Source organism: Syngnathus scovelli, chromosome 1 (genome assembly GCF_024217435.2).
Source record: "Syngnathus scovelli strain Florida chromosome 1, RoL_Ssco_1.2, whole genome shotgun sequence".
Taxonomy (NCBI): Eukaryota; Metazoa; Chordata; class Actinopteri; order Syngnathiformes; family Syngnathidae; genus Syngnathus; species Syngnathus scovelli.
The window spans coordinates 21,134,137-21,159,820 of NC_090847.1; the positions used below are offsets into that span (position 1 = coordinate 21,134,137).

General features: G+C 39.2%; 1 protein-coding gene across 4 annotated transcripts; it reads left to right on the top strand.

Moving 5' to 3' along the window:
* The first annotated feature begins 419 nt into the window (after positions 1-419).
* On the top strand, positions 420-21,617 carry pigg (phosphatidylinositol glycan anchor biosynthesis class G (EMM blood group)). 4 transcript variants are annotated; one of them, XM_049737845.2, is made up of 13 exons: positions 420-837; positions 923-1,128; positions 4,458-4,664; positions 5,067-5,255; positions 6,209-6,347; positions 6,651-6,863; positions 8,302-8,519; positions 8,603-8,887; positions 9,179-9,564; positions 10,323-10,514; positions 15,872-16,181; positions 17,271-17,434; positions 20,204-21,617. In XM_049737845.2, the coding sequence occupies exons 1-13, from the start codon at positions 687-689 to the stop codon at positions 20,424-20,426; spliced, it is 2,883 nt and encodes a 960-aa protein (XP_049593802.1). In that variant the 5' UTR covers positions 420-686; the 3' UTR covers positions 20,427-21,617. The 4 variants fall into 4 exon arrangements, with proteins under 4 accessions (XP_049593802.1, XP_049593812.1, XP_049593821.1 ...); XM_049737855.2 differs by lacking the exon at positions 8,603-8,887; XM_049737864.2 differs by lacking the exons at positions 420-837; positions 923-1,128 and adding an exon at positions 1,269-1,478.
* Positions 21,618-25,684: the final 4,067 nt, after the last annotated feature.

Here is a 25,684-nt window from a genome sequence, read left to right on the forward strand (position 1 = left end):
TGAATAAAATAAGCTTAAGCATAAGAACATTTCACAGTTTGGATACTGTCTACAAAAAAGGTCATTCATTTACATAAACAACAGAGATGTACAAAATATAAGATTAGATTAGTTATCTAATACTTCTCATATTATTTCTCACGTCACTGCACATATAAAAGCAACCTGATAGAAATAATTGAAATGTTTAATGTTATCCCTCACCCACCAAAATTAAAAAAAAATATCACGTCATCTCCTTCTCTTGTTTCCACTTTATTAAATGTCCAGATGAAGCACATAGGGAACGTTTGCAACTTGCATTATTTTTAAAATTGTGCCCTGTAATGGATACCGTTTCTTACCCATATTTAAATATTTGCATTTAATTCTGCGCATATTTTCTCTGTTTTGGAGGTAATCACTTATTTGACCATATGCGCTTCCCGTAGTTCAACAAAAAACGCGGAAGTATTATGAATGGCAACATCGAGATGTGTTGTTATTGTTTGTGGTCTAATTGCTCGGTAAATACTGCTTCTATTCTTACGGTCTACTATGCAATGTAGTACTCATCAACTGCAATTAAATGTGTAGCTGTAATGTTATGTAAAAAGTATGCGGTGACGCGTTATGGTGGTTGCTAGCTAACTCACCGAGGGAACTTATTTCAACTACCCAAAGTGTCCCATTATCAAGTACAAAAAATGAAAGTCCGTTCGTCTACATTTGCCTCATTAATTTTAATATTGGAAGTTTTGGGGGTTGCACTTTTCCTAAGGGGATTTTTCCCTGTGCCTGTCAAGTCTTCTCTGTCGTCTAAGAGCAGGCAAAACCTGCCTGCGGAGCCGCTGTCAGGTAAGATCAGCCGGGCTTGTTCTCACTCAATCACTCACCATCAAAAAACTGCAGCCACCCATTAAGTATGTCTTTTAAATTTCAGTGGGCTCGCCCAATTCGTCTCACATCCCTCAGCCCTTATTCAAAAGGGTTGTCATCATGTTAGTCGATGCACTGCGGGAGGACTTTGTATTTGGAGCCAATGGTCGCACGTACATGCCCTACACGAGACACCTGGTGGAAAGAGGCTCGACACTTAGCTATGTGGCTAAAGCTAGAATTCCAACTGTCACCATGCCCAGAATCAAAGTAAGTGAGAAAATTGTCTGGTAATTTATCCTATTCATGTGCCCCCACAGGCTGTACAGAAATGAGAAATGTTTTTTTGTCCTGCCCGTGCATGCAGCTTGTGATGACAGTGAGGTAGGCCCTAGTCAGTCAAGAGAGGATGTGCCTGTGGTCAGCCACACTTGAGAAAGACTGCAGGAGGAAGGAGAGACAGAATGCAGACAGAACAGAGGCAGGAGGCCACACAGAGGGTGAAGTTGACATGAGAATGAAATACACAAAGCCAAATCAGCCTGTCCCTAAGGTTGTGGTGAGTGATTGACCTTCCACACAAAGAACAGTCTCATCATTGTAGGACTAGTGATGATCAGGTAGGAACTTTTATTAACAAATGATAATTGTTTTTCAATGAACTCAAATAAGAAGCCAATTTTTGGTTCTTTAGCTCCACTTTCAAGGAACGTTTTTGATTTCCATCCCTAGTAGAAAGCTTTAACTTCACTCTACCTCCATTTTTAAACAGCAAAATTGTCCATGTACCACGTATAATATACTGCAAAGGCAAAAAGATGGTGAGTTTTCATATTTAGATGGTGAGTCAATATGGGAACAGAGCCAGCAAGGCTTGTTTTTGCTATGTGTGACAGTTGGTGGGCAGGCTGGGAAAGCCTGTATTGCTGCATTGGAGGTATTTTCGTGGAATGCTATGAAAATGGGGAATCAAAACAAAACAAGCTGTCGGGTAAAGCGGAACAGTAGTTGAGCGTCCTGATTTTCATGTCATGTAATTTTTCATGTTTAATGCCGAACTTATTGGTCATTAGAAGTCCTTGATCAACTGCCCCAGCAGTGTTTTAAGTGGTCAAGTTTAGAAAAGTACAAAATACTGGCAACTGGGAACAAACTATGAAATTAATTATGTCTTATTGTGCAACATTAGAGGCATATTGAGCCCCTAAGAATGTTGTTGAGTCCAAATTTTGACCAAAGTGACGTTCAGTTTGTTAAGATTCAGGGTTGTTCTGTTAAGGGGGTCACGAAGGCTCTAGAGGAGGGATGAGCTGGGAGGGATTGAGGTGGCCTTTAGGAGTGAGACAGATGTTCCGCCATAATCCGTGAATTACACATTTACTGATGGCAAGAGCACAAGGCAAGGCATCACTACTGTTGGAGAAGTGCGCTAAATGTCATTTTGGGGGTCTGGCAGCAGGAAGTCATTTATTTATGAGATGTTCAGATGTCAATCGTGCTGCTTTGTCTTGCTCTTGGATGCCAATGGACCTTTCTTTATGCACTGGAACACAGGCAGAATAAAATCCCCAAACTATTGCTACATACTTAGAAAATAATCATTAGCATCAGGATGTCGTATTTTTATTTATTTTGTCTTTGGGGTTCTTTTTTTTTTTTTTTTTTAGTTGAGTACAGCATTTAAACCGAATTTGTTCCCAACCAGTAGGTGGCAGAACACACCTACTATTAGCATATCCTACGTTTGACTCATACCAATAACTCATCACAGCGCCGTGACACTACCATTAATTTGACCTTTGTTTGTATTTCTGCAAACATGTTTGTTATTTCTAGAAGGTTACATCATTTCTTGACATGAAGCTGGCAAGGAATTGACATTTCCCCCCCCTCCATTCAGTCATTCACATACGTCCAGCTGAGTCTCACTGTCTCTGACCGGCACAGCTGTCAGTGCATATTTCCGATGCACTCAATTTTGACAGTAAATTCAGCTAATGAGTGAAAATTCAGCAGCAATGACAGCAACTCTGCGGGGGGATGTCTAAAAGTTGAGTATATGCCCCAGGAGTTAGGTGTATGGATGTAGAGGACTACTTTCAGGTGACCCAAATGATCTAATGGAAAAAAAAAATCTGGTGTAAGAGCTGCAAATGGTAATATTAATATATATATATATTTTTAAACATTGATTAAAGATTATTTATTCACAACTTTATGCACTTTATGCACATGACCACGGCAATGATATTCTCATGTTGGTATTGCCTTTGAGTAGTCAGCAGACATCAAAATGTTGATGTTTGGCTCCTGTGCGACTCCCCTACGCCCAACACACACACACACACACACACACACACACACACACACACACACACACACACACACACACACACACACACACACACACACACCACCGCTCTGTGCCAGCAGTCGAGCGTGTGCCCCACTGATATTGTATTTGACATTCAAGCAGTGACACATGGTGAGCAGAGACATACTGTAGGACTGTTGATGATCTGACCAGTCCAGTTCTTTCAGCCAGCATCACAATGTATTTGGCAGCTGGATCTTAAAATATAGTTTTTGTTTTGAGCTGACATTTTGTTTTTTTTTTAGCTCATCCTACATTTGGTCTTGTAGTTTGATTTTTTTTTTTTCTTCAAATTTGACAACAGCCTTTATTTTATTTGTTCTGAGTCTTTGAATAGTCTTTGAACCTCACTGAGATTGCATTTGAAGAAATGGAGGGGGAGTTATCCATCTCTTCCAAAGAGATCGCGTCGGCACTGGCAGCGGAAAGATTGTTGCAATGACAAGCTGTAGTAAATAACCGAGCCAGGAGATAAGCAAAAGCAACATCTCTGCTTCAGTTTATTTGCAGCAATTAACTGTCATGTCAATTTGTTTATCAGGTTGTCACTGTTTAGAGGAAGATAAAACCTTCATCTAAAGCTAGAGCTGATGTTTTTTGTCCAAGAGTTAAACAGTCACAAGACTTCCTGAACTGTGCAAGCGGTGTTTTAAATCCATCCATTCATTTTTCGGACACCTTATCTTCACCAGGCTCGTGGGTGAGCTGGATCCTTTTGCATTTTTGATACTTGGTACATAACATGATGTTGGGTAATGAAAACATGACTGCTGAGATATTTGGAAGGGGGGGCAAGCTGAATGTGCTTTTTAAAAGCAGTGACCTGACAAGGTTCGCCCATAAGACAATAAAACCTCCATATTGCAGCTTGGATTTTTTAACACCTCTGAGAATTGCCAAATGAGCTACAGGCAAGTCATAGGGTCCATCGTATAGCAGAGTTCCTTCAAACTCTCTAACTTTAGGCCTTTATACTGCCCCCATGATAGTTTATTGGTCACTTTTTATCTTTTTATCTCTTCATTTGTGGCAAAAAAAAAAGAAGAATGTTTGGTATTGTGGGAATCAATGTGTGATGCAAAATAAATGATGCATCTTTTCTCCACCATTAATATGAATTTCCAATTAATGGTATTTAGTTTCATTAACATGATGTAATTGTATGTTTCTACTACATCGTGAAATGCTTTTTTTTTTTTGTTGACAACAACATGTGCCTCTCCAGGCTCTTACCACTGGCAGTATTCCGGGTTTTATTGATGTGGTGATGAATCTAAATTCCCCATCCTTACTGGAAGACAATCTTATTTGGCAAGCCAAAACAGCGGGGAAAAAAATGATCTTCTATGGAGATGAGACATGGGTGCGCCTCTTCCCCAAACACTTCATGGAGTACGATGGCACAACGTCCTTTGTGTCTGACTACATTGAGGTAAGATCGTCATTTATGATGAGTACTTAGATGACTGCAAAATGAGCCATTGGGACTTCATTGTAATTTTCTCAAGCTTACGCTGTGCTAATTTGCTGAAGTGAAATGTCAGAGCAGAGCAAAATATATTGACATATGTGTAATCTGTAACATATGCAAATGGTGCTAATCTAATCAGCGCTCATTTTCGCAGATTTACAGTCAAAGAAAAGAGGGAAAATGACTAAAAATGGAAGATGCCTGTCATTTTGTAACTTGAAAATTAATATAGGCCAGACTGTTTTATTTCATTTAAACACCATGAACTATTTTTATATTACAGAGGACATACACATAGACTTTTTTAAAAACTATTTATTTATAGCATTCCCTTTTTGAGTCTTTTTATCTGGTATCATGCAGGTTGACAACAATGTGACCCGCCATTTGGATAGCACGCTCAAGAGAGACGACTGGGACATTCTGATCCTCCACTACCTTGGACTTGACCACATTGGTCATATCAGTGGACCCCACAGTTCGATGATTCAGCCCAAACTTTTGGAGATGGACGATATTCTTAAGAAGATCCACGCTGCCCTCATTTCAAAGGTACACGTGAGAATTGAAGTTCGCGATCATAAAACTAAGCAAGCTCTATGACCAAATTAGAGATCAAGTAATGAATCGCTACAATTAATGACATTTTACGTTAAACGTAAAAGAGGTTGTGATGACTGCACTGCAGCGTCCGCCCTTTCTCTCAAAATCTGTATTGTCTTTTGTGAGTGGAAACACACACTCACACACACTTAAATTAATTGTGTAAATGTGTTTGAACCCCCGACACAAAATACCAAGCACCTCATAAAACTGCTGGCATTGTTATGGCCACCATAAATCGCTGAATGTGATTATTGTTTCTCTGGAAGTTGGGGATGTTAGAATCTTTAAATAGAGGTCTTTCTAAAGAAGTAAAAGAAAAATGCTGGAATTGTTTTAGTGGGAACAATTTGTCAGTATTGTGGACTCAACATACGTGTCAAATTATTTTGCAGTTTGATTGTCATGGTAAAATAGCAAATTTACCTTTTTTGCCATCAAGAATGAAGTATTTTTACAATATTTTGGTTGAACACTCTGAAGGCATTGGAACTTTTAGAATCCACTGTAAATCAATTATTCATCACACGACTGTGTCAATAATTTGGGGGATAGCTTCTCAAGGGCACCTCGACAGGGCACGAAGCAAACTTCCCTCTCCCTGCAACCGTAGTATTGTATTGCATAATTTTCTGTGTGACTTCATCCGATGATTTACCAATCCAAAAACATGAAGTGGTATATAATCCTAGTTTTGTTTCTCCCGGTGATTCTCATGTTCATCCTACTGCTCGCCAAATTAATATTTATATTTCCCAGCCCTCTAGCTCCATGGCCACAAGTGCACATGAGCAAATTAATTCTTTATGTAGTGTAATAAATGTAACACATGATTTCTGTCAACATGTTTGTTTTAATGTTGTGGCTGTGTCCATGCAATTCTGTGCTTTTCGTGATTGTAGGAGGTAGAGGGATCATTGCCCTATCTGCTTGTTCTGTGTGCGGACCACGGGATGTCAGAAACCGGTAGCCACGGAGGCTCCTCGGAACCAGAAGTCAATACGCCCCTGGTGCTCATAAGCCCCGCTTTCAAGAGGAAAGGTAAACACATTTGTCTTGGTTTTTCTTCAAAGTGCTGATCATGATTTTCCTCGAACAGCCTTCACGAATTGTGTTGCAAAACAAGTTTTGTCATAAGCACACAGTTGATATTTTGAGGAGGAACAAAGGTTGAATTGTTCAGAAAGAAGATGTCTTAATGCTATTAATCTCTGATTAGAAAACAAACATACTTGAAGATAAAGGCTGGTACAGTCAAATTCATTTTTCTTGATCGTAATCACTTTTTTGGCTCTGTTGCTGAATAAATAGATATGTTTGTCTTTTTTTTTTTGCCTTTGTCAGTGGAAATGGAGAAGCCTGATGAAATTGAGCAGGTGGATCTGACTCCAACCTTGGCCCTGGCCCTGGGCCTGCCCATATCTCAAAACAGCGTGGGCCGTGTCATTGCGAGTGTTTTGGAGGAAAGCTCACTTCGTGACCAGCTGCGCTTTCTGCATCTCAATGGCCACCAGCTGAGCTGCCTGCTCAAAGACAGCATTCCAGACTATGAGAAAGGTAAATGAAAAATCCAGTGGTTTAATTCGGATGGGCAACACACACACTTTTACTTTAACTTATTTTACATTCATTATAGTGACATATATTTATTGCTTGCTAGAAGTCCCTTGATTTGAAAAAATGCTCTGAAACAAAATTATGAATAAGTACTTATTTAAATAACCCTGAGAATTATAATGTCGTCATCTGCCTGCCCTCTTGTGCCGAGCCCTTACAAAACATGGCCATAATATAGCGCCTCAGTGCTTTTTTTTTTTCGTCAATTATCTAATTTTGTTGTGCTGTGGACCCCTGTGTGTGACAAAGTAAACACAGTGTACATGTGTCCCTATAGGTCACCTTAACCTGTTAAACTAGCCAGAATACAAGACCCATTTAGATGTTACAGCGTCACATCATTTATATTATTTGTATTCTTCTCTTGTGTGCACAAAAGGGGAACTGAGTAGGAGAGCGTAAAACAAAAGTAGACATGATGTTCTTCAAGGACAAATCAGTCAATCAACTTGTACCACTCGCCACAGATGTAAGGATGTGACAGGATGGTTGCGGCAGGCGAACTATGATGGCAACCTGGTAACCATATCTGACGATTGCTACCAGAATATAAAAAAAGAGGAGAAACATTTTGCTGTCTTACCCTTTCTGTTTGGAGTTTGCACGTTGTACTTATTAGACAGACAGGCAGAGACAGACTGACATTTTTACTTCCTATTTTTGTCTAAGGTTTCCATGGCGATCAGATGAGATGGAAATTATTTCAGTAGAGCTACTTGTTGATGTGTTGATTCATTTTTTATTTTTTTCCTCTTCCCCACACAGATAATATTGAATCGCGAGTTGTCCCTGCACCTGAGATGTTTATTAAGTAGCTTGTTAGGGTCAGCATGGACTGACTGGGGTGAAAAACAACTTTAAATAAGTAAAGGTGAACTGGGTGTTGTTGTTTTTTTCCCAATGAAAGCGGAAAAAAAAACAATGTTTTCATTTGTCCAGATAGCCCATTAGATGAATTATTAAGAGTAGCAAAGTAAAAAGTAATAACAATATGTTCAGCTTTCTTGTTTTGTTTTTCTTGCACCTCTATTCAAAGCCGTCTTTGAAGGGCCATCAACTCTTTTGCTCTACTTTCTGATGAAACATGAGGCGGGCCCATCGATATTGTATGATTCATGCCTGTGGCTTAAGGATCTCATATTTCTAGCATCCCCTCTGTCTCTGTCAAAGTCACCATCTATGTATAACCAGCTTTGCTGCTGTCTTTCACTGTTAAATATTTTTAGGAGGACATGAGTACTCATGAATGTATCAATCAACTTCCATAATGTTGTTCTTCATCATCCAACTAACCCTAACCCTAACCCTGATTTTTGGTTTACATCATTGGATGTTGTAATGAATAGTATAAAACAGCTTTGGCTTTTTCCTGATCCAGAAGCAGGATTTGAACAGTACCGTGTGGCAGAGAAGGCACACGGGAGCTGGGTGAAGCGCTACCTGGAGGGAAACGTGTCCGAGGTCTTGACCAACATGGGCAAGAAAGTCCTGAAGCAGTACTTGGAGGCGCTGTCCGCCATGAGCTCAGCCCTCAGCAAACAGCTGGGCAAGTACGACTTGTACTCCATGATTGCTGGAATGGTCTTTGTATTCCAGGTAAACCCCAAGAAATAATATACTAATAATAATAATAAACTAATATAAGCTTCTTTTTTTTCTTTGACTTTGTTCCCTCCAAGCTGCTGTTGCTCTTACTACTGGCAATGCCTGAAGCCCTGAGCAACTCAGCAGCTGTGGACCTTCCAGTCATGTCGGCCCTGCTCTCTTTACCTTTTTACCTCTTGTGCCTGCTGCTTGCGTCAGTGCATGTTCTGGTGTGTACATCTGCCGAGAGCTCCTGCTACTTCTGCAGCCTCTCCTGGGCTCTCGTGTTTGCCGCTATCGCCTTCACTTCAGCCATGTCTTGTTTGCTGCTCGCTATGATGACGAGACGATCCCCCCTGGGACTTAAGTTACACGGAAAGGTGAGTTGCGCATTTCAGATGTGTGGGTGGTATCGTTATTTTGAAGGCTATAACTTTAAGTCTCTTCTTTCAATTGGTCTGATAAATCTTCCATTGCTGCATCTCTCTTCTCATTATGGTATATCTTTAAAGGTCACGTCTCAATTCCTTTCTGCGAACTTGCAAAGATACTGATACAGCAAAAAAGTCTAATGAAAATCCAGCGGAAAAAACTTTACAGTGGTGCATATCAAATACTGATATGTGGACTTGATGGTTTGGTTTACCTATCACACATCTTCCTTTTTACAGTCCCCGTTGAAGATCAGTAGCACTGAGTGGTCCCTGTCAGAGTTGGACGTTTTGCTGCTAGCGGGCACAGCCGGTCACACTCTTAGTCTGGCGGCCAGCAGCTTCGTAGAGGAGGAGCATCAGACCTGGTACTTCCTGCTCAGCACCCTCTGCCTTGTAGTCTTCCAGGACGTGTGTCGCAAGTACTTCAGAGAGAAGAGGGGACCGGGAGGTGAAGAAGAAGTCCTTCCTTACAAAGACAACCCAAAGGAAGAGCTCTACTCTGAGAAGTGGCTAGCTTTAGCCACGCCCCCTTTTGTTCTGCTCTGCTGTCGACTGCTGCGCTCCCTCAACCAGACAGGTGTGCAATGGGCTCACCTTCCTGATCTAGGCCATTGGCTGAACAGGTGGGACTGACCAATATTGAAATGTGATATGCAATATGACTCTCTGGGTCTTAAAAAAAAAAAAAAACAAAGAAAAATATTAACAATAATGTTGTATGCAGCTCCATAGAACTTATTGTATAGGGCATCATTTAGTCATTTATGTGTTTGTACTTATCGATCTCCCTTATCAAAACATACGAAAATCTTGGATTCCTGTTAGTAAAAAAACTCTTGTTTCGCAGTATCTTTTAGTCAACCACCGATGAATATTCATTCAAGAGCTCAGTGCATTGTGACTGCTTCTTTAACATGCATGTCAGTGTAGAATGAAGATATGGAGTCTGACCTTTTCCCCATCTGTCCTTTCTCTTAATTGCACTGCTTGTTGCTCAGATAATGAGACGTACGCCTTCATTTTGACTCGCACTGCTTAAGGCCTCTGCTGTCCCAACTACAAAACAAGGCTTCTTTTTTTATGCCTTATTTCTAGATTTCAAAGTAGACTGTTATTTAAACCTCCTTAAATGAAGTGACGCATTCATGATGAGTTTACTCTTAGAAATAACGTGGGCCATTTCATCCTTCAAGCTCAATAGTTTATTCATCATTCAACCTTGAAGACAAAATAGAATATTGTAACTTAATTAAATTAAATCAAATTGGGAGTTTTATTTCTTTCTATGTAGTGGCTGTGTTTTTTGTATGTTTTTGAAAAGAAAAAGAATCATAATTTGGAAATAGCAAAATTCCATGTTTTTATCTTTTTGTCTTCCTAGCTCCGAACACAAACTGGTCCTGTCCCTGCTATCTGCTCTCTGTTTGGTTTTCATCTACTTCCTGATTCAAAGACGATGCTCGTTGGTGTCTAAGGTTGCCCTTGCACTTGGACTTTTGGGGGTCTACAGTTACCGGTCAGCTGTCGGCAATGTCTTGTTTCCTTGGCAACACTCCGGTCGGAACATGTCCAAGTAAGTTTTTATGACCCATTTAACCATGACCATTGCTTATGACTGTGGAAAAAAAAATATTGCCATTCTTTGTCCGTGAAAGGATTTCAGTCCACGCTGTCACACTCGAGTGTACACACTCCATGTTTTCTGATTTTATGTTTCTTAATGCTATCATAAAATCCAATTTAAATTATGCTCTTTTCATGTGAAAAAAAATGTTGCACAAGTTTTTTTTTTTTTTTTTACTGTGATGAAAGTCAAATTAATCGTCACTAGTCATTATTGGCTCAAATCTACCAAATTTTAAAATTGTCATATAATTTAAATTTTACATTTTTCTCCAGATGTTGCTGCATTTTCTTGTTACCATTCCCCTTTTTAGAGTAACTTGAACAACATGAATGGATGGGTGAATAGATAGCTGGACGGATGGAAGGAATAGACGGATGGATGGATTTCCTTTTTTTTTTTTTTTTTTACCCCCAATAATGAGTGCAGTTCCTCTGTGTAGTCAACAAAGGCTGGCTCTAGCTATTACCATGCAGTCGCCTGACCTCTCATAACCTTTCTTGTCCTCCTTGGCAGCCTTTTCTACTTGCTCACCTAATTAAATGCACAACCTGTCATTCCCATCCATATAAGGATCACCTGAATAAGGAGGCCGAGACCCTTTTAACAAACTGTATGATTGACATGTTGACAGCTGATGCGTCCTCTAGCTTTTTTTTGTTAGACCTCAACCGGCATTAGTAGCTTTTCTCAGTATTGTACATTTTATTTGTTTTCCTATGTTCAATCTCCTACACTTGTGGTCATCTGTTTCAGCAAATATTTCTTTTAAAAAGCAGCTGCCTGTAAAGTCATCAGTGTAGTTAGTGCAATATTAACCTCCTTTTTAATATTTATCCATTTAACAAGGTTTCATGTAAAATATCCAGGTCAATTCCTTACAAAGTTAGCATTTCCCACCTAAGCATTGCTTGTAAAAAAATTAAAATTTACTTGGTTTTGAATGATCGGTCCATAGAAGTAATTTACCAGCAGATTTCATTATAAATGTGATCAAGATACAAGATTATGGAATAGATTTCTGTTAGACCAGTGGTCCTTGTGTAGCCTACAACTTCTGTAAATGGGTAGTGTTCAAATTTAGATCAATGTTTGAAAGGTCAAAATTGTCTAATTTTAAAATTGGCCAATAATCAATCGGTCCAGCCCTACTCGAAATGTATCTTTGATACATTTGCATTATGATGTTTATTGCTAAACAAAAAACAAAAAAAGAACAGGAAAATCAATTATAAAAGAAAAGATAAAAAAAAAAAAAAATCTCCAACGTGAAGTATCTCACCATCAAAGCAGCGGTTTGCGGATCATCGCTATCTGTTCCATTTGAGCTTCAAAAACTGAAACCTTTTCAGTGTTTGCTTTTCATCTCTGTACTGTACGTGTGTTTGTACTTCACACCTGCACAGCACATGAACCCATTTCATCTTGTACAAGACTGTTGCGCTTGTTTCCAGTTCAGATGTATTCATGCATACAGATCACGCTTAAAAATGGAAATATATTCAAACCCATCTTGAGACACCTGTGAACCTCGTACATCCATAGAAACACACACTCACACTTGCTGACCCGCCTCGGCTCTGTCATTGTACTTTTCCGGTAATATTTCTATTTATTATCCACTCGAATAATTCTTTAATGACGCCCTGAATTCTGGTATTACAGCAGCACACAGTATATTGCTTGAAGAATAATAAAAATAAATGCATTGAATTTAAATGACAGACTAAAAGAAAAATGCCAAGACTTTGCGATACATATGATGAGTCGATTGATATCGGTAGAGAAGAAACTATAGTGACGAGTTGTGGCCCACACTGCTGTTGTGCAACGTGATGGCAGTGGGCACAAAGGAGCGCCTGAAGCGCACAGTTCTGCTCCTGTGTGGAATGATGCGCTGACTAAACGAGCTTCCCATCTGTCACAGCTCATCGTGAGAGGAGTTGGCCAATATGGCTCTGATTTTGTCCTTCATCCTCACCATCTTTTTACCCTTGATCAATAAAATATGCTCTCCCACATAACCAAACAAGACCAAATAAATCTATTTTCTGTCCAAGATATCCATTGTATAATCCTGTGTAAACCGTCTTGAACTTTTATCTGTCAGAAGTAATATTCCACATTCAGCCAACACTTATTAAACTTGAGACTAATTTTGCAGGATCGTGACATGTTTTGCAAGATAACTTCATGAATAGGGCAGTTGTCAGGTGTGCCGCTGCGATCCAAAAGAAAATCTGAAAAGATTTGCTAAATTTCCAAACACTAAAAACTACATATTACATGGCACAAGAAGCAAGATGTGCCTGTTTTGGCACTTAGCTAGCGCCTACAAAATAAAGCCTGAAAAAACAAATGAGCCAGTCAAAATTCAAATATAGGAGAAAAAAGCAAAAAATACAAAAGAAACGATTTTTGTGGAATTCGATGAGTGCAAAAAAAAAAAAAAAAAAAGTTTTGACCTTTGGGGGGGAAAAAGTCTCAAAATATTGTCAGTCAATTCTTTTTTTCTTTTTTATAATGGATTGCAAATGCTGTGAATGCACTGTTTTCCTTCAGCCGTGAATTGGATGTCGGGCTGATTTACTGAACGTGCTAGTTTCATGCAGGAGATTTATGAAGAGGGCATTTAAAACATGAGGGGATTGGGCACAGTCTTAGCTTTCTTAACCACACCAGGGCTTGTTTCCAAGGTAACGTAAAATTCCGACAGCCTCTCTGCTCCCTTACCTTAAGATACTTTTCTCAGTCCTGTGTTGCTCCTATTAACACCATACAAAGTCAGATTGATTCCCCTTGTCGTGACGAGGTATCTTTATTAACCATTTAAATATCTGACATTTGAAATGTTCCGGGTTAAGAATCCGCTTTTCAATCAGTGCTCAAACCTCCTCATAGTGATTTCATCTTGAGTTTGATATGTGTTGTGGTGTATTCTCCCCGTGAGATGTTAGAACTTCCCCACTTTCTAAATGGCACGAGAGCACACTAAAATTGTGACGGATGTGGTCAGGGCAACATACAAGGGAAAAGGAAAAGATTGATATCCCCCTGGGAAATCATAATTTTCCAAGCAAGCCCTGCATGTGACAACCATAGTGAGAAAACTGCAGATTATATAAGAGATCCATCAATCATGCAACGTGATTTGGGATGTGTGTTTTAAGACTCTTTGAACACACTGATCAAATGTTTTCGCCACGATAAATCTTTAAAATCTTGTTCCCCTTGCTCATGCTTTCTTGCAAAGTCCTAAAAACTAACCAGCGATTTGTACACTGTTCACAAAGAAAATTAGGGGCTAACATTTAAATAACACAAACAAGATACAGTACAACCAAGATGCAAAATAATTATTTGATTTGATCTATAGGGCCATTTTGCTAGCAGCAAATGATGGCTCGAATTGAGTGCTAGCATGCAACACGGTCACATTAGCCATACTAATCGAAAAATACTATGAGCCATAACAAGTTCAAAATACTATTTCCTCACATTGTCTCAAAGAAATCAGCTTCAAAATGAATCATGGGAAAAGACAATGGCATTCAAGGTTCTTTCTCCTAATCATCTTCTTGCGGCTTCTCTCATTGCCTTTAACGGGAATGCTGTGACCACCGGAAACAATTATTTTGATAGACCAGCCTGGATACCTCTGAGATGAAAAGTAGTGCCTATTCTCCTTATTGCCTCGCGACCCCTAGCTTGTCAACAAATGCGCATTTACTGCTGGTAAAGATTTTTCACCACAGTGCCTTGAAAATAAATTACACTTCATAAGTGTAGAGACTGCAATTTGTGGACCGCCATTTCAGGGCATACCTTGCCTCACTTCCAAAGTCAGCCGGAATAGGCTTCAGTACGTATATAGAAATTGGATGGATGGAACAGAGTAATCAAGAGATGAGTCAGGTGAATTTTTGCTATTGATATTTCGATACTTGTCATTATTATATTAAGATGGCTACTTGCAAAATCACAACTTTTGCTCTCCATTAATTAGTGATAAGTGCAATATCTGCCATATTGTTGCGAGAGTTATGAATAATGAAGAGAGACGTGTATGAAGTGTATTGCTCTACCCCTTTTCTCTGTACCAGGTTCCATAAAACACAGATTAATAATACATTTCCATTGCTTGCTCAGCTCCTTTAGGGTCTGCCATTATGCTTTAGTACTTTGCAGGTTTAATGGCACCCTGTTGGAAATGAAACGTTGCTTATAGTTACAAAGCCTTTGAATGGAAGCAGACATTTGAAAATAACCGGCTTGCTTGTTCTTTTTCTACATACTCTTTATAGAATTGTTATGTTAATTATTTTTTTAACCACAAGTGAAGTGTGTCTTGCCAATCGCTGAGATTTTTCTCATTTATTTTACACAGGATTTAAGCTTTCAACATAGATGACAAATCTTTAATTTAGACAAATTACATTTTCAGTATTGGGTTTAATGATAGAGGGCAAGCTAAGGGATTAGCTTCCTCTCCAACTGCAACAAAACAATTTTACTTTCAATATTACTGTGTAAGGATTGATAAAAATGCATATTATATAAATATTGAACTTTTTAATTGGAATACATGATCTTGAGAAGTGTTATACATGCAAACAAGTTCGATAAAGTGTGTTAACAAAGTTATATTACTAGAACAAATGAATATTGCAAAGGTATAAGAACTGGAAAAAAAAACATATCCGTTGAAACTTTTTTTTAATGCAGGGGGAATAAATGAAATCCCCCCAATGAGTGCAGTACAGTGATAGACGGTCTGATTCCTTCAGGCGGTTTATTCTGTCTTCCAGTCTCGTACATTAAATTATTGATATTACCTTGGCTGTGTGTACTGACCGAGAGGATGGAGCAGAAACACAATGTAGTCTGAATAATAAGTGACTGTAATGTGATACATTGTAAAATAGTGATGAAAATTCACTTTTACATCATAAGCATTTTATAACCGTCAATGTTATATTACGATGCAGCAACTAGCAAGCACAATTGTGTCATCCACCATTCAGACATATTTGAGATGTAGTGAGAAGTTCAGCAGGTTAATCTTCATGTGCTACAGGAGTATAATATCGTTCAAGTATAACAAACTCGATCATTGGTCCATGTATAAGGCGCACCTGATTATAAGGCGCACTGTTGGCTTTTGAGAAAATTTGAGGTTTTTAGGCGCACCTTATAGTGCGGAAAATACGGTATGTACTTGAATGCTGAAGTCAGCCTGGATTACCCAGAATTCAATTGGGTGCATGCCTTTTATCAGTAACCCTGTCTGTCACTGTCTTTTCCAGGGGCATCGTGGAAGCACGCTTCGTATACGTGTTTGTTTTGGGTATCCTCTTCACTGGTACTAAGGACCTGCTGCGGTCCCAGATCATCACAGCTGATGCCAAACTGAAGAACAGAGGGCTATGGGAGATTTACAGTGGCCTGGTCTTGTTGATTTCACTGTTGTTTCGTCCCCACAACCTGCCGGTGTTGTGCTCCTGTCTGCTCGTCCAAACACTTATGGCCCAGTTCATCTGGAAGAAGCTCCACTATGATGCAGCCCAGACCACCATCATGCACTACTGGTTTGGTCAGGCCTTCTTTTACTTCCAGGTAAGTAATGAGAAACTTATCACCGATGCAAAGTTTCTTTCGGGGTCGTTCCATCTTAACTTGTTCAGATTTATCCGTCCATGTTAACTGCCGACCTTTGAAATTGGCAAACCGCTAACTGATATTGTAATTTTTTGACCAAAAGGGTGATGCACAGTTTCTGACAAATATTGGCCCCAGGTGAGTTTTAACTCACGGTCAGAACTCGTTTTTGTGTTTAAGGGGCATTCAAGGCTCGCACCGTAACATATGTCAAATTTGTCCAGTTGGCCTTCACGCTGGTAGAAGTGAATGATGATATCTCCTCTGCCTTGAGCTGTGCCAGTTCCATTGCCATCCATTCTATCTTTGCTAAACACTCTCCTTAAAAAAAATAAAAATAAAAACTACAGTCTTTACAATAGTTACATATATAAGGACCCCATTTCACTTCACGTTTTTAATTTTGAGGAAAGCCTTAGTTTTAGAGGTTTATTTCCAAAGGTTATGTCTAATGCAAAATCCAATCTGGACATTACCAAAACAACACCAAACCTTGGCAATGAACCTAGAGCAGTATGAGCCAGTTTGTACAAATGTTGAGTAGAGATCTATGGGGATGAATTCCGCTGCAACTGAGCAACAGTCTGTAGGAAAATATGAATCACCGCAGTGATGTGAAAAGTGGCCAAACTTGATTCTTGTACAGCAGTGACTCATAATGAAATCTCAAGTCACGATTTTTTTGGGTGCTTGTAACAAACACAATTCAGCCTGAAGTATTTTTCTCGGGGCCATGAAGAGTGTCATGAGTGGAGCCTGTTGCGAAAAGAATAGTTTACGACATGAGTCTTCATTTCTTACTAATAATGTCATCACACAGAAACCTTTTTTTTTTTTTGGGCAAGATCACGGAGGCTTCTTCTCATGTAAACAAGTACAAAGTTGATTGGTTTTTGACTCATTTGACGTTGATGGCTCATGAATGAAAAATGGACTAACTTAAACCTTCAAATTCTCAGACATGGATTTTTATTTTTATTTGTTTTGTTTTTTATTTGGCAAATGTTGCTTTGAATGCTTAAATAAAACACTCTCATGCACTTGCAGGGTAATTCCAACAGCATTTCAACTGTGGACATCTCAGTCTGGTTTGTCGGTTTAGACAACTACATAGAAGCTCCTGCCATCTTCTTAACAGCGCTCAGTACATATGCTGGGCCACTGCTTTGGGCTTGCCACCTTGTCTGTTACCTCAGTTCAGAGAGAAACAGGTGAGTGCTTTCTTACTCTATAAACTGTCCAGCAGCTCTGTTGGGATTGTGTTGTGTAGGATCATAAAAAAAGTATCTGGTGGTGCTTTCTGTCCAAAACCTAACAAGCTCTGCGATGTAGTACATGTTGTGTGTTATTTTATATTTCTTGCACCTAAGGGAGAACCTGGATGGTGATTTAATCAGAAGTCAATAGATGGTTTCATTTCATCAGACCTTTTTATTGGAATCTGATTGTTTGCACTCGACCATCAATCAGCTTTTGGGTGCACTGACCAATTGGAGAATGCCAAACACTGTAGTTGTTGACAATCTTGAATTAGTTGTTTAACATTGTACAGCATTTGGATGATCGTCTGAATTCATTCCATCCTCCCATCGGGTGAAATCTATTCGCAAAAAAATTACGTTGAAAATTATGGAGGGATTGAAAGAAATGGGATTACAGAAACTTTTTTTTTTTTTATCAGGCAGTATGTTATACGGTCGACATGGCAAAAGAATTGCTACATTTTGGTCTCGAGGGAAACCAGTTGAGGGCGGTGTATTGGGACATACTTTCAGAACATTTATTTGTTCTGGAATAGTGATTCTCAGCGTGGTTTGTGTGCAGCTAGTAGTCTGCGGTCTCCCTCTAGTGGAATGCAAAATAATAATGTTAAAGCTGTGCATGTTACAATGTATAAAATTTCTTTAAATCCAGTCGACTACATCTGTTAAGTACAATTCAGTTGTACTTACTATTTTAGTACAGTACATCTTCAATCTGTAAAAGTTTTTTTTTTAAATTTAATTGTACATTTGAACTGAAGTATTAGTTAAGTAAAATATTTCATTTTCCTCCAAATGCAGTCATGTTCACACTGCATAACACTACAGTGGCTTTTACTATTATTAAATATACTTTTAAAGAAAAGAAATGCTGCCTCATTTCTAATGAACACATAGGTCCACTATGCTACTGTATTTTAACATTGGCCATTATTGTGGATCTTGGAGAGCTAAATATTTTATTCTGAGCAAAAAGCTTAAGAACCACTGCCCTAAAATATGTTCACTGCTATTTAAAATGAATGAATACAAATTCTCACTTTTGTTAGGTTATCTGTAATGCTCTGAAAACGGTCGCCATGATGGCATGACCCTGACCACGTATCTGTTGCCAGAAACCAAAATGTCAAATCATGCCGGGATTAAAGTAATTTGCGTACCCTTGCTTTTCCTAATTAATTTGGGGAAGCACAAGAGAATCTCACAAGGCATGATTAAATAATTTCAAACACAGCGCTCACACATTGATCTGTTTCACTGGGTGTCTGTACCAACCAGGCAAGCCGAGCCTAAATTACATTTAGTCTAACAGCACAATTGATTTGCCAAGCGGCTGTGTAAAAGCGTCCTCGCCACACGCTTCGTGGCTCTCCCTCGCTAGTCGTTAGGATGTTGTTTGGTCGGCCCATCGCTTTCATGTTGGGGCCTCTAATGAATGCTGCGCCCGCTGCCCGTTTCACGCTGCTGCTCGCAACTACATACGACTTTCAATGTAGCTCGTTAACTGTTCTCAATACAGGACATAATCCATCCTTGTTAGATTGTCAAGACAGATAAATGTCCAGATTTCTTTCTACAGAAAATCACATCACTTCGTCAACTGTGGCGCGTTAGTAAAAATGATCAGTGCAAAAAACAAAAATCGACCCTCTCTGGCATCATCTTGTTCTTCTAATATGATTTTTAAGAAATCATGCCTGTGGGGAAAAAAAAAAATCACTGCTCAGGTCCTATTGCGAAATACTCAATACTCTGCTATCATGCGCAGCTTGTAGCTTGCATGGGTAAACACTATGTGTTCTTTTAAGTCACGAATAATCACCTCCTTGGCGGTGAATAAACCACATTTCTAGAACTTACTAACATTATCACGAAAGGGGAAAATGGAGACGCCGTGCTAAGCTATCGTGAAACATGGGAATATAAGTACTTGAGTGAGACACTTCACAAAAGTCTGGAACTGCTTTAGCTTCACATAGAGGACAAGCCTTGAAAATAAAAAACTCTTGAATGCTTTGAATTTATGCGAGTGAACGAGATCAGAAATCCTCATGGCAGTTAGCATAGATATAACCAAAACACATTCTTACTGGTATTTTGTTTAAATGTCTCCTTCCAAACTGGACTCCTTCCCGCGTCTCCTACTCCATCTGCATTTCTTCTCTCCCCCTCTTTGGAATGTGCTCGAAGTTCCCTCCTCCTCACCTGGGACTTTTGCCTGGTCAAATCTGCTCGTTTACACACCACTGCACGTTTTCTCAAGCAAGAAGGTTGATTAATCATCTTTATTGTCACCCTTTTCTCTATTTTCTTCCTTCTGCCTTGCAGGTTGATAAACCTTCTGGCTCCAAGATCTTTTTTTGTGAAAATATAGTTTGCTGTTGGGAACTAAGAAGTCACAAAATTGGTCAAACAAAATTATAGGCCAAATGTAACAATTTGGTTCTATTTGTGGGCTGCAACACAACACAATTTAAAACAGTGTTTGAATTTCCCCTTGAGGGATCATGATGAGAGTAATAAATTCAGTTAAAAATTCAAGTCTGTCCTTGGAACATAGCTTAACACTAACCTTGGGCAATGGGCCACATGCTGTGTCACCAAATATTTGGAGACAAATGGTACATTTCCAGAACAGTAACTTTTGGTTATGTTGCCATTTTCTTCTTGTTGACTTCAGTGTTCACTTTTGTCTGATGATGCATTTCCCTTCCGCAGGAGTCCTGCCGCAATGGGCCACGGTTGTTACTGCTTGGCTCTGCTCAGGTCGGTGCCCGCGGCAGCCTACATTGTTCTGGTGACTGTCCTGCGCTACCATCTCTTCATATGGAGCGTCTTCTCTCCTAAATTACTGTACGAGGCCATGCACCTGCTTCTCACAGCCGGCGTCTGTCTCATCTTCAACACGGTGGAACAAAGCCACACCTCTGCCGCAGCTTAAAACAGCTTCTTGCCAAGTAAGAGAGTTTGCTCTGACTTTTGAAGGGAAGAGAATTGAAAGTCCAATTAAGTGAAAATGGTTTTTGAGGATTGTAAGATCTCAGGGACTCCCGAAAAGAGGGCTGCTTAACTATACAGGGCAGCATTTGATGGTTTGCTCTGTCAGACCCAAAGGAAACGCAATAGAAATTTGCCCAGTGATCACTAAATTCAGATTTACTGTGAAAATGATTCGATTGCTTTTGTAGTTTGCATCATATTAAAATGGGATGTTTATATCATGTCATGTTCAGAGTGAGTGAGCGAGATAGACAGATTAATACAGGACAGCAAAAGAAAACAATACTGATGACAAAGTTCTAGAATCCTGACAAATTAAAGTTTCAAACGCATGAAAATATGACCTTGAATCATAATCGTAATCATTCCGCCAAAATGACCAGGGAGCTTCTGTTATCAAACCTGTCAGTTCGATTCATTATTTTGGTTTGTTTTCGTAAGAGCACCAAGGGTCACAAACATTAGGTTGAAATTTGGAAACATGGGACCATGATACCTGATTCTACTCACTGACAAAATGGGGTGAACGATTTGGTTGGCTAAAGCGACCAAAGTGCTACTTGACACCTCTGGGGACAAAGATGTGCTGCCTCCAAACTTGTCACTCAGATAGATGAATTTGGCCGCCTTGCAAGACTTTCCAACCTGAGGCCAAGATTACCGACATCTCCCAAGTCACCACTTGCGCTAGAAAAAAAATCCTACACATGGAGCCAGGGCTGCTTGTAAATTCACTTTTTCTTCTCCCCCTCTGAAAATCGAATTTTGCTGATCTGGAAAAGTGAGAGGGAATTATTTAAAAATGTATGTATATTATTGTCATATTGGTTATAGTTTTTGTTGTGATATTTTTACACTGAGTAATAATTATATTTGTACGACCATACAGCTCTTGTTTTGGTCTTGTGGCTTGTTAATGTATTTTGGAGTAACTATGCAACCTTCTGTGTTTGTGTCTGTTAACGCCATTGATCCTATTTTAATTTGAATTATTTATATATCTTGTCATTTCTGTAAAGTTCCGAATCAAATGTGTAATGAAAAGTGGCAGGTGATTATGGATTTTTTTTATTTTTTAAGCATTGTTGCATTATGTATGTTCTTGATCTTAGAATAAATGACCTTCCACATATTAAGGTTATGTTGAGCTTTAACATAATTTACTTCCATCTTCCTTTTCAGTGATTAGCCTAGGAAATAATTTTTACTGCAGTTCAAAATAGCTCACAACCATTCTTCCAGACTAATCAACTATTTTAAGCAGGAGGCTGACAAACTGATTTTTAAGAATCGATTTTTAAAACGTGCTGGGATTTTTAAAATGTGAGGGGACCCAACGCATGGCAATCAAAATCAGGAGAACTAACTAGAACAAAAAAAGTCCCAAAAAAATCTACGGTAGTTGTATTGCGTATTTTATGAGTAAGGCTGAGGCAATAAGTGTAGTTACTGAACACTGTTAAGAATTCATATTTGTAAATATTGTCATCATTGATCTTGTGGGTCATAGTTCTTATAACTGATTTCAGCTACACAAATGATCAATATGTGCACTGCCAGTAACACGACACCAGTATTCCTTGTTGTCGTTCTCCTTGAATTTTTTCTGCCTTGTCCAAATCTGCTTCCCAGTTGCTGTATTTTAATTTCCTTAAATACATGCCCCTGCATGCTCTTGCTCAAACTAACACCAAATGTTTTTTTATTTCTGGTGGATGCGATTTGTCATCATGAAGCAAAAATATAAAACTGAACTTAATTCATACATCTGATTAAAATGTAATATAATCTGAGCAAGAATAGAGGAAATGTTATTCGACTAGGAAATGAATGGAACATCTTATACTGTATATCACAATATTTATGACATTCACATTGTCATGTTTCTATCATACTCAGATGTCAAAACTGTTTTAGGAAAACAAAATGGAATACCTCTTTGACCCAGGCTGTCTGCGGATCTGTTGGCCTGCCAAAAGATAATCAAGTTTAATGACCTCACAAAGACCGGAATAATCACTCAGCCTCTCGGAGGAGCTTCCGAGGTGGCACCTTTGCTTCTAACAGATGCTCAAACCCTCAACTTCTTTATTGCCACAAGGTGAAATCAAACCTGCTAAATAATCACTGCATATGAACCAAGCCGCTTTAACATTGTAAACGGGCGGTGCCACAAACACCATTTCCATAAAAATAATCATGCTTTCATACAAGCAATGCTGCATGAAAACCGTTCTGTCACACAGCAGTGTTTCCCAATCTTTATTGGATTTACACAGGAAAGGTGCCACCAAAAAAAAGTATTGAATACTGAAATATTGATGATCTTGTCTCAAGTCACTCAATCATAAATTTACTTGATGTGAAATGTAGACTAGTTGTCTGAAAGTGAAGTTGTGCGTTTGAGTTGGAGTTTTCTTGTGAGAACGACCTTACCTCAGCCGCACTCTGATGCTCCAGGAGTTGTCTGCTAAATGGTGGATGGCGGCAAGCCAAAGAGGTTATTACAAGTTTCCAGCTGGCTCCGCTGCACACGCTGCTGCTGATGAACGCCCAATTCACTGGTGGGCCTGCAGACTGTGCCAGTGCTTCCTTCTCTTCTCCCTCCCCGTACTGCATCTCTGGCTCACTCTTCATTCCAAGAAAGTAGTGATCGTTTGTTTCCAAACTTGATGCTTGCATACATTTACTAGAATATGATAATTTACAATGTGACGATGACTCCAGATTGTTTTCTAGACAGGCTCAGAAAAAGTTTTTTTACCTTGATCAGTTTCAAGTTGTAATTACACTGTTGACACCTAGATGGCAGTCTTTGCGTACTGTTTATCTCCATGAGAGAAGAAGAACATAGATTATGCTATCAGACATGATTAATTTTATAGAGACTCTTTCAACATGCAGATTGTCAACTAACCAGGATGTTAACGTTTCTCAGAAATCTCGGTTTCATGTCAACAACATGTTGCCGTCACTGTTCTAGAGCTCCGCTTTGTTTAAACTGCTTTTTGGCCTCTTTCCAAAGGCATTTATTATGGCCTAAAACTTGTTTGTACCCTTAATTTTGTATTACTTATTTGTACTTTGTACCTTGTGATTCAACTGTGAAGCCTTTCGGGTACATCACAAAAAGAGAACAAACATGGGCACCTGTTGTAGCCTTTGTTTCTGACAGTGTACTCTATCCCAGACATATGGTTTAAATCCTCCGCAGGTAAACAGGGCAACACTCATCAATAATCTGGAGGCTGCAAGGCCAGCCTTATATGCCCATAGGACAGATGGACTCACAGCAATAGAAGTGATATACGATTGTGTGTGTCGGGTATACCACAAACGCACACATAAACAAACTCTCATTACCTTGTAGCAAAGGTAAGAAAGGACATGAAAAGTGAAAACATGCCAGTTTGCCCTGTCGGATTGTGCTGGGAAAATGGAAATAACAAAAGACACCAGAGATGTTTAGCATTTACATAGTGAAAATGATATTTGTTGAATGAATGTGTCTGTGTCCTTCTTGTACAAAAAATAACATATTATCGAATCACTGCCCAAATAATGTTGGAAGAACCACAAATGATTTGCTTTACTGCTGTATTTTCATCGCCTTGTATTGTGTAATTATGGTGTCTGAAGCTGACACGATTTAATCTTGTTTTTATATTTTGGTCTAATTCTTGTTTCTATTGGCTGTGATTCCACTATTGACCACTAGATGGCACCACACTAGTTTGAGACAATGTAAATTTGAAAAAAAGAATGAAACAGGACGTAATTCAGTACAGTCTAATTTTCATTGAAAATAATTTTAAAGAGTTTGTTGAAAATTATCAAATGTCATTTGTTGCAATCCTGCTTTTTACATCTAGAAAAAGTACTACTGGAAATTCATTGGGCATTATCATTGTCAAATATGGCAAAATGTTGCCCAGATATCAACGTTTGTGTGCAACACATAGCCTTACGCCAAAATGTTTTTGAAACCAACAGTGTTGCTCTTTTGCGATACGGTAAACAGCTCCTCACTCAAAGGAACTTCTAAATCCAAAACGTCAGCATCTCTGCCAATAAATGCTCGCTAATAAAAATTTGCAGGTTGAAGCAACAAAACCCATTTTGGTCAGCAAGGGCTCATTGTTTGGCTTTTAAAAACCACTGAAGCTTTCTTCATGTTGCAGCAGGATGGAACACAGACAAATGGATGCATGTCTGATAAAAGGCTTTTAGGGATATTGATTTTGTTTCCGCAAGTATAGACAGCAGTTTTTCCCCCCCCTGCTAGACACTCAAAATATGTTTCTACGTTCTCTCCTAAGATCCATTACAAGTGCGATGCAAAAAAAAAAAAAAAGATGTTGCCCTCGAGATATGTTCACTCAATTTTGAGCGTACCTGTTTTTGTCAGCACTTCTCAGGATCACGCAGAGCAAATTTCTCCTCAGTAATAATCATTAAATTAAATTTACATATACCTCTGAAAGAGAACCTGATGCCTGAGCAGTGCTAGCCCATTCCAGCGTTCAGTGACAACGTGATAACACACACGCTGATTTACAAGGTGTCTCTGGGATCGCCAGGGACTTTTGATGTCACTTCCTCAGCCCTCTTTGCAACATCTCAACATTCATCATTCTTCCAAATTTCTGCAGCGCCATCACTTGTGCAGATCTGCGCTCCTCAGACGCCTCTGAGTGAGGACGTTGAGAGTTGCAAATCAGCGATTTGCTACCTTTTGTGACCACAGCGAGAAGCTCATTACACTAATGCAGCTACACAATCCAACTAAAGATCCCTCAGGCGGAGAATAGCCTCTTGGGCCCAAAGAACACTGATTTTATGATAATACACTGCGAGTGTGTGTGTGCACGCACGTGTGTAAACCTTTACAACGAAATTAGCAACAAAATCTCAGCATTTACTCAGCTAAGTAATGACAAATTCGCTTTATCAATTTGTGCCCAGAGGGTGTGCACCTTCGCTCAACTCGTACTTTAATTCTGTGATTCAACTTTGTGAAAACGAATTTGACTTTACAATAAAGTATGCTCACTCTCGGAGCTGTAAATAATAAAGCGGTTGATCGAGCACACTCAATATTCTCGTCCGGGCTCGAAGGCCTCCAATGAAATCACATTGGCACTGGCTGGCAGTTAATCTATAGAGCACAGTTGTCATAATTACGCACTGGAAATTCAA

What these genes read in the sequence shown, in the direction of transcription:
- pigg (XM_049737845.2), top strand. Translation starts at nt 687, where the DNA reads ATGAAAGTCCGTTCGTCTACATTTGCCTCATTAATTTTAATATTGGAA. An exon ending in CCCCGCTTTCAAGAGGAAAG is followed by an intron (nt 6,348 to 6,650) that starts GTAAACACATTT and finishes TGCCTTTGTCAG; the next exon opens with TGGAAATGGAGAAGCCTGAT. An exon ending in CTCAGTTCAGAGAGAAACAG is followed by an intron (nt 17,435 to 20,203) that starts GTGAGTGCTTTC and finishes TCCCTTCCGCAG; the next exon opens with GAGTCCTGCCGCAATGGGCC.